The sequence below is a fragment of the Saccostrea cucullata genome, unplaced genomic scaffold (assembly GCF_032062105.1).
Source record: "Saccostrea cucullata isolate Sc308-1 unplaced genomic scaffold, CSIRO_AGI_Scuc_v1 ctg4445, whole genome shotgun sequence".
Lineage (NCBI taxonomy): Eukaryota > Metazoa > Mollusca > Bivalvia > Ostreida > Ostreidae > Saccostrea > Saccostrea cuccullata.
This window is the reverse complement of record NW_026918772.1, coordinates 25,001-42,551: the sequence shown is the minus strand read 5'-3', so window position 1 is coordinate 42,551 and position 17,551 is coordinate 25,001. Positions and strand designations below refer to the sequence as shown.

The window sequence follows — 17,551 nt, the reverse complement described above, 5'->3', positions numbered from 1 at the left end:
TACTGATCTTCTAATTTAGTGAATTCCTAGTCCCTTAATCGCTTAATTCTAGACCTTTTAAAGTTATAAACATTTAAAACGATTTTAGATCCTTATTTTTAACAATATTTATGTCACATGTCCAGCAGACTATAATTGTAGGATGAAGGACATAAACATCAGGGATGGTAATGTTCAAGGTTAACTTTGATAAAGTAATGGAGTACAATTCAAAATTTTATTCAGTCTTAAATTAAGTTATTGTATTTTGTTTAAGTCCAATTGAGAATAGTTTCGTCATATAGAGACGTCAACTTAAACCGGTGAAGGGTATAAAATTTTCACCTAAACTAACATGACAAGGGAACTCGGTTTCAAAATCTCATATGAAAGACCGGCGAACTTAATTTCTTGTACCAAACTCTTTGCAAAGAAGAGTCACTACGGTTTTTTTACATCTTTGGATTGACATGACGCAGCAAGCCAGAATCAAACTTGAATGTTTTAATAATTCATCACCTATAATACGGAGTTTATACAAGTACGCTAAGAGTTGAATTCTTAGCTGTATTCATTATTTAGCAAAACCTTGTCTGCCTTAAAGCCGCTAAAATGTGAAGCCCGCTATTTCAAGTACACATATACAGTATCTCAGCTGATTCGATACAACAAGGTACATGAATGACAAACATGTTGATGAAACAAGACTTTCAGTTGTTTCTTTTTAAAATCATACTTTCTTTAGTTCTATGATCGATACATAAACTTGTCAGCAAATACAGTTTATCATTGATTTTAATGCTGACGTTTTCATACTTATTGTTAGTCCATGCACTGAATTCAGGACGGATTTTTCCGTCATTATCCGATCATGACAAAGAACACACGGCGGGTGTAAACGGTTGGCAGGGGATTCTCACTCCTCCATGGTACCTGATCCCGATTCCAATGTTTTGGAGTTTCGTGTTTGCTCTGCTCCATTTTTGTATTGTTTAATGGACTTTTAATTTTAAATACTGTTCGTTTCTCGATATTTTTCATTCAATTAACCCCCTTCCCCGCAGTCATACATTTTAACGCATATACCATTTCCTATTTCTAACGCAAAATCACGCATTTACCGTTTCCACGCAATCACGCATTTTCACGCACTTTAAAAAGTTCATATAATCCTCAATTTATTGCCCAATTCCAATACTTGCTTATACTTGCTTAAATCTCATAAAATAAGAAAAGTTATTTTCCGATTAAAATATTACTTCATAATATTATTTACGCTAAACTTTAGAGAAACTTGTTCCCCGCTGTAAAATGCTTGCGGGGAAATGGTAATGTAATATTTCTATGACGCGAGGATTCAGTGTATGTTGCAAAACAATTCATTAAGTTGTAAAGAGTTAATTGGATATGGAGATAATAAGCTGTTATCATCAGGACATTTAAACAATAAAACTTGGAAGCAAACGATGTTTCAGCATAGGACATGAAAAATATCAGACGTAATTCGACCAAAAAAAAATTCTATTCTAAACAAAGTTATTCAAAGACCAAGTATAAAATCAACCATACTGTCTTCGAAAATATAGAAGAATGGTCCATGATTACTATTTTCAACATAATTTCGAATTATTAAACAAAACCTTCATCCTAGTATGATGGCTGGGTAATTGGAGCATTGTCCATCCATGTTCAATTTCTAGAGGAGTTTTTCTTACCCCAGATGGAATACGGACCACGGTTTTGTCTCAGATTATTTATAGTTAAAGATTACTTTACGTTCAATATCATGTTGTCCTTTATGTATAAATTAGGGAATAACTATCTTCTAATTTGGTATTTGCGACCGTTAATGCTGATTTAACGGTCGCAAACTGAGTTTTACCGGCGACGCGTAAGCGGAGCCGGTAAAACGGATGTTTGCGACCGTTACATCAGCATTAACGGTCGCAAATACCAAATTAAAAGATTAATTATTCCCATTCTAATGCAATCCATGCATTTTGTTTTTGTTTACGTCTTATTTTGTTGAATTTTGTTACATGAAATACGTCACGGAACATTGTGTTTTTGCGTCGCTCTATTATGACGTCACAATGAAAAAGCTTTCACGCTCGTTAATGCTCGTTTAACTGCTTCAAACATCAGTGCATTAGCCAATAAAAACGTGTTTTACAAAACAATTGCATTAGAATAAGGGAATTACTATCTTCTAATTTGGTATTTGCGACCGTTAATGCTGATTAACGGTCGCAAACTGAGTTTTACCGGCGACGCGTAAGCGGAGCCGGTAAAACGGATGTTTGCGACCGTTAAATCAGCATTAACGGTCGCAAATACCAAATTAGAAGATTAGTTATTCCCATTCTAATGCAATTCATGCATTTTGTTTGTTGTTTACGTCTTATTTTGATGAATTTTGTTACATGAAATACGTCACGGAGCATTGTGTTTTTGCGTCGCTCTATTATGACGTCACAATGAAAATGCTTTCACGCTCGTTAATGCTCGTTTTACTGCTTCAAACATCAGTTCATTAGCCAATCAAAATTTGTTTTACAAAACAATTGCATTAGAATTATCTATTTACGTCTGGACAAAAATAGAATAACAATTACCAAGTTTATAAAGAACTTTTCCGTTTTTACTTCGTATTTTTATAAAGTGTTTATTCTGAAATGTTTACAAGTATATGCTTGATTATAAGTTCACGACTGCTCAATCTTAATCATTTCACAGCATTTTTGTAAGATTTACAGATGAAACACCAGTATCAAAACGTTGGGTTCATTCTAAAATACACAACTTTATGACCTTTTATTATTAAAAGGCAATTTTTTTTTCAAAAATTACGTTCTGAAAATCCTGTTTCTGACTTAAGGCTCTAAGATTTTACTAATGGGGCGCATCTCAATCACTAACTGAAATACCATTTATTCTTTTTTTCAAAAATCCAGCCTTAATAATGTCTACTGCACTTAACCTGATCGACAATCTAAGATCTGTCCTCATTTGCTAAATTTTCCTTTCACTCTTAACACTTCCTGATATGAAGTAGAGTCATTGGGGAGCTTTTACATAGTAGTATTGAAAGACGGAAATCAGAATAGATTTAAAATCATCTCCCTCTTCCCTGTAGAGAAATTTGTTGCAAGAAAGAGTGACAAAACTATCAAGTTTTAATTACGAGGGGTGTTAGAAAAGTTCGCGGACAAGTTCTATTGTGAGCGCGCTAGTTCCGCGAAACCGGTCAAACTTTCCAGATAAAATCTTAACCTATTTTCCAATAAATATGCACAAATTTGGTGCTCTCCGGTGATCATTGAAAAATATACGGCTTTTTTATTTTGATAAATCTTGCTTCATGGAGCATGCTCCATTTTGGCACGTTAACATTACAAACACTCTTTATTAAAACTAAAAATTGCACAATTGTAGCGCAAAGAGATTTATGATATTTTACCTATCGCTAAAGTATTCATGAAACGTCACTTGGAGAAATTTTGAATTACATTGGAGGGTATATGACTGTTTTATAGCCATTTATAAATGATCAACACGTAAAAACACAGCCAAAAATCGGAACGTCATTGAGCGTCTTGGAGCACTGCACTAAGTAAAAATTATGTGTGTAGACAGTAAAATGTCTAAAAGAGATTAAAATGATCAAGATGCTGCCGGGAATTTCCTACACACACAAAGGACAACAGTTTTCAAATAATTATGACTTCATAAAAATGGAACGATTAACATTTTGAATGATTGACTTCATCGATACATTAATACCCTCTTATCGCAAGGACGTTGTGCCTATATGGTTTTTCATAGTTTTCATACCTGATCAATTTACTGCATAGACGTTTTTAAAGATCTCAAAAATATCCGAATCAATACAATCCGAATTAATACAAAAGACATTATAGTAGAAAGGTAACATGTCTTGATATAGATATTCAATTTTAAAGTAGAAAAAAGATAAGAAAAATCTGAAGAAAGGAAAGATTTATAGAACTGCGACAAAGCATAACGGATTGAAATCTGGTTGTCACGTCGCCTTACGTCAAGGGATTGCTCCGTGAATCCTATGACCTCATAGTAAAAATCGTTGTAAATTTTCAAGATTTTATTAAATGGATCTGATTTTTTACATACTAATAAACAAAATGTAGGAATTTATTCTGACATAGGTCATACTTCACCGAACACAATAGATTTTCCGTAATTCAATGAGTCCGCGAACTTTTCTAACAACCCTCGTATGTTATAAGTGAATAGGCACAAATTGTGGTCCTTTATACCCTAAAATGTTATATAAAAGAAATGAAGCTTAATTTAACTTGTGTTATAAAATAAGGCCGAAGACCTTCTCAGAAGATTTGATCACGTACCAACCCACTTCAATTGTTATTTATTACTTATATATATATATTTGAGATGGACAATTAAATATTAAATTAAATATATTCGGATATAAATATTGCACTAACCGGTCGCCGTAGATTTCCGTCAAAAGTACGCAAGGTGTAAATCGGCTTGAAAGGCGGTTACGCTTTGAATTCGTCAGGCTAAGAATTCTATTTCGAAGGGAATATTTTGTTAAAGGCTACTTGTGATCAGTAATAGTGAATAGATTTTTGTCTGGGAATATTTTTATGTGTGAAAATTGATCACTAATGCTGAAAAGACACAGGAAGCACGTCCGAGTATTGATGATAAAAAGTTGGAGGAATTTCGGTCGCCTGAAAGAGATGGATGGATCCGATGAATTGAGACACTTGTCCGAGCCAGTTAATTGGCAATCAAGTGTTAAATTTGATCAAAAACATTAAATCTACGATTTCAGTAACTAAAAGCATATTTATGATGTTAACACTGGCGACAGTTTACATTGAAGTACGACAGCGCCGATCGAGGTGCTTCTCAGCTGTTCGTGGCGTGATTGCAATGCTTTGATATTTTCCAATAAATTTACACATTTATCGTGAGTAGAATTTAATGGAAAAAATATAGTTTTAACCTATATCATGAAGATTTAACTTAAGGTCTAACAAAAATAAGGATAAACTAAAAAGTTAGAGACTGTGCGGTTGACAAATGTAAACGTTAAATCGATCGCCAAAAAATGTATGAAGTATTTGTTCACGTTGTAAATAAAACGATTATTTCACTTGCTTATTTTGTTCATCTTTTTATAATGAAAAGCAAGCACTTTTTTATTTATATCTATATGTAACTGTAGATATTATTGCGCCATGTGATTCGGTCATGTATTGACCTTTGACTTCCGACAAACTTCATACAGAATTGAAGACATTTTCTCTCTGTATGTTTATATAGTGGAAAGATACCTCAAATGAATATATAATAACTTGGAGTTATTTACGCTGCATAACCCGCTCACCGGATTATAAAAATTAAGCGCAAAACTGCACCCCAATCGCAAACTACCCTTTATCGTATAACATAGTTTAGCATAGGCTCTTTCCTTAAAATTTTATTCCAAATTACGGCATCCATTTATTTGTATTTGTCCTTAATTCAGTTCATTTCTTAAAATGTGTTTTGATTTAAATGTCTTTTAATTTTAAGGAAAAGGGACTAGATGCAAGTTATTTCGACAGAATATTTCATATGTACATGAAATAAATGAAACGAAAACTTTTTCAATTGACTTTATTGAAAAAAATTAAAATAAAAAGTTGTACATCTTATTGGTAATTATATTCAAAGATACATGCATTATGGTTTAAAATGTTCTAAGGTATTAAAACTAAAAACTACCAAAAAAAATTCAATTATTTTAACTAAGGCTAACAAATCGATTTGAAATTACCTTTCTTAAAATAAATGTACAAATAAAAGAAATGTACAAATAAAATTAATGTATCTTTAAAGAATTAAGAGTATTTAAATTTAAACATTAGAACTGAATCAATAGTAAAAAATGACTGATTGTTGGTTGTTTTACAATATTGTGAGAATTTGAAAATTTAGGCCTTCAATTTTGACATAAACGTATACCATTTAGCAGTGGCGACCTCTACATAGAACCTATGCTCATAGTCATTTTAAAGAGTCCCATGCATAAATTTAACTTCTTTTGCCAATGAAGTAGAATCCGTGTCACTATCTTTGTTGAAGATCATAAGTTTGCACAAGAGTCGATCCCAGAGCCCAGATTTAGAAACAAAGAGCTTCCTCTAGGCTCACGATAGCACCAGTTATGTTTAGACAATGTATGAAGTCTATAATACGCTGCTTTGTTGATGAAAGTTTCTTCAAAGGATCTGTCTCCATTTTTTTCTAATCAGTGGATATTATTCCATGTTGTATCAATTGTCTATAATTGGTTTAGAGGTATATTGGCGCTGTCTCTACTCTTGAAAGAAATACCCTGAAGTATCATAAATTTTTTTTCACATTATACATTTGAATTTTGCTTTATTATTATTATTTTTTTAATTTCATAAAAATGAAAAATATTTAAAATTACAAAATTTTATAGTTAAAGAAAAATTATTATCTAAGAAGATACCCTGATGCAATTCCCTTCGCTTACTTCTTTCATAGAATCTTCTTCTTCAGATTGGATCTTTAATATCGATAAACTTTAATGTTAAAATGTTGTACAATTATAGAAATTCCTTATTTTAAATACTTTCTTGGTCCTATTCCAACTGAAAGCACATACAATTGATTTAATTCTCTGCATCGTTTACCTTATAAGATAGAATGAAACATCAATGTTATCATTCGATGCATTTCTTTTCATAAATATAAAAGACAATGCCAACATATGTATAATTGTACAAGATTAAATTGGTCTTAAGTTATATCTGTTTTGTTTATTTTATAAACAAAATACTCACTTTTGACAATGAAGAAAACTCTTTTGTTTTCATGGACAGCGGATTACTGGTCGGTAATGTAATAAGTCTACTTCTCCAATCTCTTTTATATATTCTCTCACAAATCGACTTTTTGATCTGAAGTATAGAATTTTATTTTTGCTTATCCAGCATTTACAGTCAGCATGAGTAAAAACCTCAAAATAGATTTGAATTGGTGATTATGGATACAAACTTTTTTTTAAAAAAGTCATACTTTAAAAAACGGAAATTAGCTCTTCAGAGCAAATGTTTTTTGCTGATGTACCTGACTTTAAATAAATTCTTATCTTATATTTTATTATATTAATAATGATAATTTAATATTATCATTTCAATTTACAAAAAATGAATTTAGATAAAAAATAAGATACAAAATATCTACATTATTTTGTTGTTTTCTGTCCTTACCTTTTTACTTAAAAGGCATTTGGAGATAAAAATGAAAAGCCCCTTAAAAGATACAAGAGTACACATTATATACTACACTAGTATATATTTATTTAATGGTTTTGGCCGTGTTATGAACTACATGTTCACTAGTACAGTACCCTTATTTATCAAATAATGCTGGCATTTTTTACAATGTTAAAACAAAATAACTAACAATCCTCTCATAGATAAAATATTGCAACATTTCTCCATATGCTGTCAAAATTTATGCTAGATATTTTGAAAACGATTCATGTCTCGCTCCAGCAGTAAATTTCCAATCCAGCTACAAAACATTTAGCATTTTCAAAATAGTTATTGCAATTCTAAAGATAAATACCTGAAAGGAATTCAACAATGCAAATATATACTGAAAGACGACCACATCTTCATTAATGGACAAAAGGCCAAACAACCACGTCACTCCAAGAACAGGTAACAGGGTACAGATGGACTTTATTCCGGCTCTGAAACAATACATTTTAAATAATTAAAATACCCCCTTAATTTGAGTAAAATTAATACGTGAAACTTGGCAAAACATTGCTTAAAATTCAATGTTTTCATTTCATATTCTCACTGCTGCTTTACTGATAAATTATTCATCAAATATTTTCTAATTTTACCCTGTTTGAGTACACCTAAGTCACTGTGAAATATGCACATAACATACATTAATCATGTACGAGGGTTGTTAGAAAAGTTCGCGGACTCATTGAATTACGGAAAATCTATTGTGTTCGGTGAAGTATGACCTATGTCAGAATAAATTCCTACATTTTGTTTATTAGTATGTAAAAAATCAGATCCATTTAATAAAATCTTGAAAATTTACAACGATTTTTACTATGAGGTCATAGGATTCACGGAGCAATCCCTTGACGTAAGGCGACGTGACAACCAGATTTCAATCCGTTATGCTTTGTCGCAGTTCTATAAATCTTTCCTTTCTTCAGATTTTTCTTATCTTTTTTCTACTTTAAAATTGAATATCTATATCAAGACATGTTACTTTTCTACTATAATGTCTTTTGTACTAATTCGGATTGTATTGATTCGGATATTTTTGAGATCTTTAAAAACGTCTATGTAGTAAATTGATCAGGTATGAAAACTATGAAAAACTATATAGGCACAACGTCCTTGCGATAAGAGGGTATTGAAGTATCAATGGAGTCAATCATTCAAAATGTTAATCCTTCCATTTTTATGAAGTCATAATTATTTGAAAACTGTTGTCCTTTGTGTGTGTAGGAAATTCCCGGCAGCATCTTGAACATTTTAATCTCTTTTAGACATTTTACTGTCTACACACATAATTTTTACTTAGTGCAGTGCTCCAAGACGCTCAATGACGTTCCGATTTTTTGGCTGTGTTTTTACGTGTTGATCATTTATAAATGGCTATAAAACAGTCATATACCCTCCAATGTAATTCAAAATTTCTCCAAGTGACGTTTCATGAATACTTTAGCGATAGGTAAAATATCATAAATCTCTTTGCGCTACAATTGTGCAATTTTTAGTTTTAATAAAGAGTGTTTGTAATGTTAACGTGCCAAAATGGAGCATGCTCCATGAAGCAAGATTTATCAAAATAAAAAAGCCGTATATTTTTCAATGATCACCGGAGAGCACCAAATTTGTGCATATTTATTGGAAAATAGGTTAAGATTTTATCTGGAAAGTTTGACCGGTTTCGCGGAACTAGCGCGCTCACAATAGAACTTGTCCGCGAACTTTTCTAACACCCCTCGTATGCTCAAAATTCACTGAGAAAAAACACAATGCAAATCGGAAGCAGGGCAAAGATGGACCTCTAAAACATCAGAGGGGTGTCGTTATCTTAGATTAAATCCAAACTGACTTACACTATTCTGTTCTTCGTCTTATCTTGTGGTGAATATCCCATGGAGCAAAGAGTCACTGAGAGGATAATAACAATAACAATATTGATCTGAAATTAGTAAAACATAAAAAAACAAATGAAGGTAGTAAACTTTTAACATGCCTTCCGAGGTTAGCGCCTTAGGTTTTGTTTCAATTAGGATGATCAGCATCGCTTTGCAGATAACATAAAAGCACAAGAGTGATGAAATTTCCATGGCCTTTGCTTTACCAAACATTCAGCATTGTATAACCTCAATCATACTATGAAATAAATAAGATTAAATAAAATACAAAATATGTAAAATTTCTACCAGGACAATGCAAGCTACAGGTCCAATGAAACCATACAAAGCCCCGCTTTCAAGTGATAACCAGCAACTGTTAAGAAACGTTGCAGCAATTAAGTATTTTTTATGGTGTCCCGATAGGGCCATTGCAAAAGTGTGTTAGCGCGTTTAAAAGAACACGCAAGCGCATTAATCACAACGCGCTAGCGCATTAATGACAATAGCCTATTGCATTCTTGTATTCTTGTATTGTTGTATTTTAGCAACACGCAAGCGCGTTATTGTCAACGCGCTAGCGCGTTGTTCAGAACACGACTTCGTGCTAACACACAACTCGTTGTCATTAACGCGCTAGCGTCTTGTCATTATCGCGCTTGCGCGTTGTCATTAACGCGCTTGCGTGTTGTTTCTAACGCGCTAATATACTTTTGTAATGGCCCTATCGGGACACCATAATTTTTAAATACGTTTATCAATTTTTTTTTATTCTCAACGATCATTTTACCTGGTCTTTGAATGATAGTTTTTGTTCATTGAATATACAACTCCAAATGTTACTGCGGTTATAAACGCTGGCATAACTAAAAACAAAGTAAGATTAGGTATTTTTAGATCTTAATAAAAACACATTCGAAACCTTCAATAACAATGCAATTGTCATTTTTTTCCTTCTCCCGTAAAAATGACGTTTTACTCACCAGATACAATTCCCCAGATGATTTTACCGAAGAAATTGGCTTTACTTTGAAATGTTGTTGCTTTGGAAAATGATATTTTGATCAGTGAAATGCTGCTGAAATAGTACAACCCAAGGGCCAGCATCAGAAAGAAAATAAAAAGGAACAAACAATGTAACAGTGCTGTAATGACAGTGCATCCGACCTGAAACATAAAGCAAGAGTTATCATAATGTGCTTCGACTTGTTATTATGTTCCCCAAACGAAGTTGGGGAACATATTGTTTTTACTCTGTTTCTTATTATTATTATTATTATTTTTCTTCTTCTTCTTCCTGGGTACTTTTTTGTCCGGGAATGATCTTGTAAACTGTTCGTCCGATGTAGGTAAAACCTTTTTAGGGTCAGTAGACATGTTATGTAGATTTGCGGAATCAAGGTCATTTTGCGCGCACGTGCTTGCAAGAGCGCGCACGCGCAACACGTGAAATGACCAATATAATAGATAGAGCCGCAACTTTTCTTTTTTCTGATGAAATGCTTTGAAACTCATAATGTGAGGATATATTAGAAGTATAGACATGACGACATGGTCAAAATTGCAAGATCTCACGCGCATGCACGTGCGCTTCGCTCTGATTGGCTGACACTAAAGTCTCAATATCTTTCTTGTTTTTTGACGAAATCCTTTGAAATTTTAAACATAGCCCTGCATTATGATATCCTACAACGTGATATATAGCAATTATCATGAAAACACGTGCATGCACGTGCTCTGCAATCTGATTGGCTTAAACTTTAAATGGCTATAACTCCCTTGGTTTTCAACCAAACAGGATGGGGTTTGGAACATAGATAGATATAATAGACTCCTACAAGAAGGTATGGTCACCATGCACATGCATACACATGTGTGTACGTGCGCTGCAATCTGATTGGTTGAAACTTTAAACAGCTATAACTCCCTTGGTTTTCAACCAAACGGGGTGGGATTTAGAACAACGATAGATGTAATTGACTTCTATAAGAAGGGATGGTCACATGCCCGTGTATGCACGTGTGTGCACGTGAAATGAGCAAAATCAAAAATACACTTGAATGAGCGTATTTTTAAAAAATATTTTTGGATTAACAACTTTCATATTTAGTATATTTAAATATATAGATCATGTAGACATTAAGCACATGCATTCACATGCGCACGCACGCAATGCCAAAATTTGAATGAACTTGGTACACTTCTGGGTAAACGTTGTTAAAGTCTCAAAAACAAAGATTTTGTCTTATTTAATGAAGCTTACAGGGAATATGGCACCAAAAGGGAGTTGGGGAGCGTTTGGGGAACATCTGTAACGGTCCCCGTTACAATTAGCACTAGTTATTATTATTTTTCTTCTTCCTGGGAAAATTTTGTCCACGAGTGATCTTGTAAACTACACATCCGAGTAAGGTAAAATGTTTTTAGGGTCAGTAGACATGTTATGTAGATTTGCCGAACGAAGGTCATTTTGCGCGCACGTGCTTGCAAGAGCGCGCACGTGCAACACATGAAATGACCAATATAATGGATATTGCTGTAACTTTTCTTTTTCTTGATGAATTTTTTTGAAACTCATAATGTAAGGATACATTAGTAGTATAGACAAGATGGCATGGTCAAAATAGCAAGATCTCACGCGCATGCACGTGCGCTTTGCTCTGATTGGCTGAAACTAAAGTCTCAATATCTTTCTTGTTTCTTGTCATAATCTTTTGAAATTTTGAACATAGTCCTACATTATGAAGATCTACAGCATGATATATAAAAATTTTCATGAAAGCATGCGCATGTGCTCGTGCTGCAATCTGATTGGCTGAAACTTTAAATGGCTATATCTCCTTTGTTTTTTGACGAAATGCTGTGAAATTTAAAACATAGTCATGCATTAAGATATCCTAAAATATGATATAGAAAAAATCATAAAATCACGCGCATGCACGTGTGCTGCAATCTGATTGGCTGAAACTTTATATGGCTATATCTCCTTTGTTTTTTGACTAAATGTTTGGAATTTTAAAATATAGTCATTCATTTAGATATTCTTTAATACGATAAAGATAAAATTTATGAAATCACGCGCATGCATGTGTGCTGTAATCTGATTGGCTGAAACTTCAAATGGCTGTAACTCCCTTGTTTTTCAACCAAACAGGATGGGATTTAGAACATAGATAAATATAAGGGACTTCTACAAAAAGGTGTAGTCATTATGCACGTGTTTCCACGTGCGTGCACGTTAAAAGAGTAAAATTAAAAATACACTCGAATGAGTGAATTTCTTAATACTTTGGGATTAAATGCTTTAATATTAAGTATATTAAAATTTAAGATATTGTAGAGAAGATAATATGGTCGTTACGCACATGAACACGCGTGCAATGCCTATTTTTAAATATATTTTGTATTTTTCTGGGAAGATCTTGATTAAGTTTAAATTCCATAAAGTATTTCTTATCTAATAGAGATTACAGGGAATATGGCACGAAAAGGGAGTTGGGGAGCGTTTGGGGAACATCTGTAACGGTCCCCGTTACAATTAGCACTAGTTCCTATTGCTGTGAATGTCAATTGAAACAGTTAATAAACGACGCTTTCAACAACGAAAAAGTTGATATTATAATCATGATTTAACTGACTAAAACCTTATCTAAGATAAAAATTGTTTTGACTGATTCTCCAAACCAGTTTGAGAGACATATAGAAAAACTGCTAAATTAAACCCCAAATATAATGAATAGTGGCTTGTTTCAGCTCATTGTTAAATCATAATATTTAAAACATTTCATTGTCCTCTATTATCTAAAGAAATTTGTTTGAATTTTGTGCGAAGGCTGTCAATCCTTTGTTCCGAAAATTAGAATATCACCTTTTTGCTACCTGTACGTTACCTTCGTCTGTTTCATGTAATGTATACTACATAAGGCATTTCAAAATATATATGTGAGAGTTAATTAATTTGAAAGAAAACATTTACCATAAAGTATGCGTACTAAATAAATTAATCATTTTTACCTTACCTTATGCTGCATCTTGTCCACTCCTATCAGAAATATCGTGTACGCCAGGGCAATACTGAGACAGAGAAGCACCGTGATCTTATTGACCATTCTGCTGACGTCACATGTAATAGTTCTGCAAGAGAGGGAAAAGAAACTTTGGAATTATTTTGGGTCATTCGGGATAAATTGAAAAATCGAAACAGAACAAGGTGTTGGAGTAAAAGTAGTTTATCTGTCACTATTTCTTACTTCCAAAGAACAATGTAAATTATGGCTGTCAGCAAAGAGAGAAACACGGATATCGAACAACCAATTATAGATATCCAACTCAACGCCTTATCTTCCTCTTGAAGCTGAAGAATTAGAAATTTGCGGCTTTATATTATTTAAGAAGAGGTATGTGTTTACTGATATTATTTAATACGAAGAAATCGTTTCCGTTTCAATGATGTTTTAAGAACTGTTATGTACATGTACATGATAGAGATTTAAATGATTACCCTTGAGTATGGTCGCACCAGTACCGCAAAATTTGTCAGATGGTTGCATTCACAGTGAAGATGAAGATCATCTGTAGATAGTAATTTACATCCTCGTGTTGACCACCCACCAGTTCCGTTACTGAAATATACATAATTTCACCAAACTCATATTCGAATTTGATTATATGTGCATAAATATTGGTGTATTTTTAATTTTTTGAATGAGCAATTTATATATTTTTTTCAACAACCCAACACTAACTTCAGGTCAAAGTCCCAAAATACACATTCTCTGATCGATTTGTGGGAATTCTAAAATAGAAATAAAAACAATGATGATGATGATGATATTTTCACTTGAACATCGGAGATTTTTTATATTCAAAATGCATATGAGGAGTTTCACATACCCCGTGTTTTAAGAACTTTAAACGCAATGAAGGGTCTAGTCTTTCTCCAAATAAAGGGTCATGGAGTGTTAATGACATAATATCAGAGGAAATATTGTAATCTGAATGTTCTTTATTTCTGAAAAAAGAATTCAATATAGGCATATTACAGCAAAAAAACATTATATATTAAAAATATATCATTTCTAGGAAATGCCTACCTATTGTTGTCGTTAACCAAGTTTCCAAGTGAATTATATTTTACAGCAAGGTATGCGATATCTAAAGTTTGAAATAGTATATATATTATCTATTGATTTAGTCAAAGTTTACTGTAAAACTTGAAGCCACTAAATGACGAGAGGTATGTTTAGGATCTGACATTACAATGATTAAAGTGTTGAGTCTGCACAGGAAACACCAGTGATGACCCCAAGATGCTACTGTTTTCCGGGAAATTTACACTTTGTTCTGCTGGAATCTTTGCAACTGTAAAAACTTAAAAAAATATCTTTTCAAAATTTTAGCTCTCAAATGACGCAATTTGCCGATGATAAAAGAAAACAAAATCGTAAGTACATGTATTGTAAAAATGACACTGCTGGGGTTTTATGAATATTACCTATATTTGTCGTTGAGTTAAATTTCATTGTTTCATTCTCTTTGATGGTTTCCAAGATATGAAGGCCAACCTTGTCTACCAATCTGAATATCTTATTGACTCTTGCAATCGCCTGTTAAAAGGATATCAAAATAAATTATTAAAAATGCTTTCAAGCTTTACAAAGTATTCAAATTAATCTCAGTTTCAAAATGATAATAACCTGTTTTGTGGACGTGTTCTGCCATGCGACAGTATGGTTGTCAGCAAGAAGGTTGTCAATTGTTGTCACAATCACCTAAATGTGATCAATGTGTAAAATCTGATAAATTACAAGGGATTTGATATTATATTTTTAATTAACGAAATAAAAAATGAAAATACCTTCCTTGGGATTGAGACATTAAATCTCCTAGAAACATTCACAATTTTATCTAAAAAGTTGATGGATCTGTCCAAATCTTCAGAAGTGGGTTCTTTACTGATGGAAATATCTTGTAATTTATGTAGTGCCCTCTCAATCGTCAGTTCTATTTCTTTCTTTGACTGATTTCCTCTAAGAACTGAATCAACCTGGTTTAATTTTTTTTAAAGATATAGAGACTTTTATTTTAGTTATTTTCTAGATTCATTCTAGGATTTAAATCAAATTGGTTAATTTTTTACGATACAGATTCAATGATGTTAGTTATACTATATATTAACATTTTTATGCGAGCTTACATTTGTAAAGCAAGCTGCATTTCTAAATATAATACATATAGAAATTAAGATACCATTTTATCAATCTTCTCAATATTTGGTACACAGTCTCCACGTTCTTTGTGTTTCAAGTCATCACAATACGAGAGTGTTGTACCTTGACGAGAAAACATATTTTAAAATAAATGTTCACGTAATGTGTTTTTGTACATTTTCTTTGCGAACATGAAACATTGTTACAATACTTTCATACTTTTGTCCCATGTGATAAGTATTTGAACTAGAGCCGAGCTCGTTACAAAGCAACGAGTAGGTCTTCCGTCGGAGCTGCGGGCAGGGAGAAATGACCTTGAGTCAAGGTTCTAATGTTAAAGCAATCTTTTAAGGGTAGATAGCACCATATAATGTTTTGCTATTAACAAAAGATAGTAAAGGAATGTTCACAACCTTGACCTTGTCAAAATGACCTTGTGTCACACCATGACACACGCTGGTGATGAGCATATCCCATTTGTGTGCTACCGTATTGAAAAATTCACACGTTTTTTCAAACAAGGTATCCAGACAAAATATCTAATCCTAATTGACCTTGATTAAAGGCCATAAGACACTCTGCATGATTTAAGCTATACCTTTTTCTTCGATAGGCCTTGTCACATATACATGTGTAAAACCAGGTATGAAAGCGCTACCCTTTCTCTATCAAAACTTTCTAGAAGAGATAACTCAATGATAAAGTGAGAAATACGAATAATAAAAAATAGAAAATATTAGAATATAAATCAAGTTTCCTTCATGAGATTTCCTGAAATACTTATTAATGCATATTAATCAAGTACATGCATTATACATGTATGTACGTTGGGGATTCAAGACGCGGAGACCGGTCTTTTCGATGAGGGCATATGCACAACTGTCTCGTTACGTGGTAGGTGGTGTCATAAAAGGATGAAATTCGCCTGATTCCACCTCTGATTTTTTCTTAAGGTCTGTCTTAGCGCTGCTAGTGATTTATATTGTTTAAACTTTGTTTGGGGCTGAAATATTGTTCAGTTTCCGGTATTTCTGCGTATGCACAACCGCCGTCAGTACCACGTGCATCGTACATGTATAAATGTCCAGCCTTTCACTTTCACAGAAATTTAGCTAAATTGTCAGCAAGAGAGCTACAGTGCCACCCATTAAAAAAGTGTATATTAATTGTTCACAAAAAATTTCGCTGAAGCTTTACTCAATATCCGTGTTTTTCAACTGCTGCAATCTAAAAATATTACTTACCCTGTGTCTCTAGCACATTCCTTCAATTTTTCTACAGCAAAACATTCCTTACAGCCGTTTTTAATATTCCTCCTGAGTCTGAATTTGAGATATCGAAAATATCGTCTAATTATTCTTCCATCTTGGGTGGCAAAATAATTTGTTCCAACGAGCTTTTTGCAGATGTAAAGTACTAGTACTTGATAGAGATCTCTGGAACATTTTGAAATATATTTTTCGTGCAGTTGAGGTAAGAATTCGGAGAAATTAATCCAGAACCAAGCTCAATTTTTGTACGCAATTAAGATATACTTTTTATAGCTCTTTGGTGATCCATCCCATTTTTTTAAGACCAGCTAGACAGCTACAGATCTGCAGCTAGCCGATTGTCACAAAGTAAATTTTACAAAATTTATTTGAAATGTAAGAGAATTTCATTCATTCAGGAATAAATTTAATTCTCAACGTAAGTGCGCCATGGAATTACTGTTTTACAGCATCGAATCTCAGAATGCGTTTGTAAATGCGATAAATTCTCTGTCCGCAAAGTCTTCAGTTAACCAACATCACAAGAGCGCTTTATTAAAAAATAAAATGCAGAATTTCAAGAAAACAATTGATACACAGCAAGAACATCTTTCGCTAGAGAGTAAACTCTCAGCTGCGTGGAAAAATAATAAGGACGAGAAGGAGAGAAAGAAATTGCACGTTACAAACCTGGAAGACAAACTCACAGACGCGCGTACGAAAAACAAAGCCCTGGAAAAGAAAATTGGAAGAATGCACACAGAAATTTATGAACTGAGGGAAGCCATGCAGTCCGTTTCAGACTGACTGGTAGCAAAGGAACGCCGGTTAAGTTTTATAAGGTTAGTGCCACCGGTTTTCTGTGTACCATTTCCTATACAGAAGAACAGTGTTGGTACCAACAC

The 17,551-nt window shown here is 33.1% G+C and overlaps 1 protein-coding gene across 1 annotated transcript in view; it reads right to left on the bottom strand.

Moving 5' to 3' along the window:
• The window catches only part of LOC134270832 (adhesion G protein-coupled receptor L3-like), a 115,987-nt gene extending 100,472 nt beyond the window's left edge, over positions 1-15,515 (bottom strand). The window contains exons 1-17 of the mRNA XM_062753081.1: positions 15,437-15,515; positions 15,045-15,233; positions 14,884-14,958; positions 14,682-14,793; positions 14,447-14,557; positions 14,281-14,341; positions 14,081-14,198; positions 13,933-13,982; positions 13,689-13,809; positions 13,438-13,541; positions 13,207-13,321; positions 10,171-10,354; positions 9,978-10,053; positions 9,497-9,563; positions 9,167-9,252; positions 7,636-7,762; positions 7,275-7,316 (exon numbers count right to left, since the gene is read on the bottom strand). Coding sequence (XP_062609065.1) covers positions 7,275-7,316; positions 7,636-7,762; positions 9,167-9,252; positions 9,497-9,563; positions 9,978-10,053; positions 10,171-10,354; positions 13,207-13,321; positions 13,438-13,541; positions 13,689-13,809; positions 13,933-13,982; positions 14,081-14,198; positions 14,281-14,341; positions 14,447-14,557; positions 14,682-14,793; positions 14,884-14,958; positions 15,045-15,233; positions 15,437-15,439 — 1,641 coding nt within the window. The 5' untranslated portion in view covers positions 15,440-15,515. The remainder of the gene's footprint in view (positions 1-7,274; positions 7,317-7,635; positions 7,763-9,166; positions 9,253-9,496; positions 9,564-9,977; positions 10,054-10,170; positions 10,355-13,206; positions 13,322-13,437; positions 13,542-13,688; positions 13,810-13,932; positions 13,983-14,080; positions 14,199-14,280; positions 14,342-14,446; positions 14,558-14,681; positions 14,794-14,883; positions 14,959-15,044; positions 15,234-15,436) is intronic.
• Between the last annotated feature and the right edge of the window lie 2,036 nt (positions 15,516-17,551).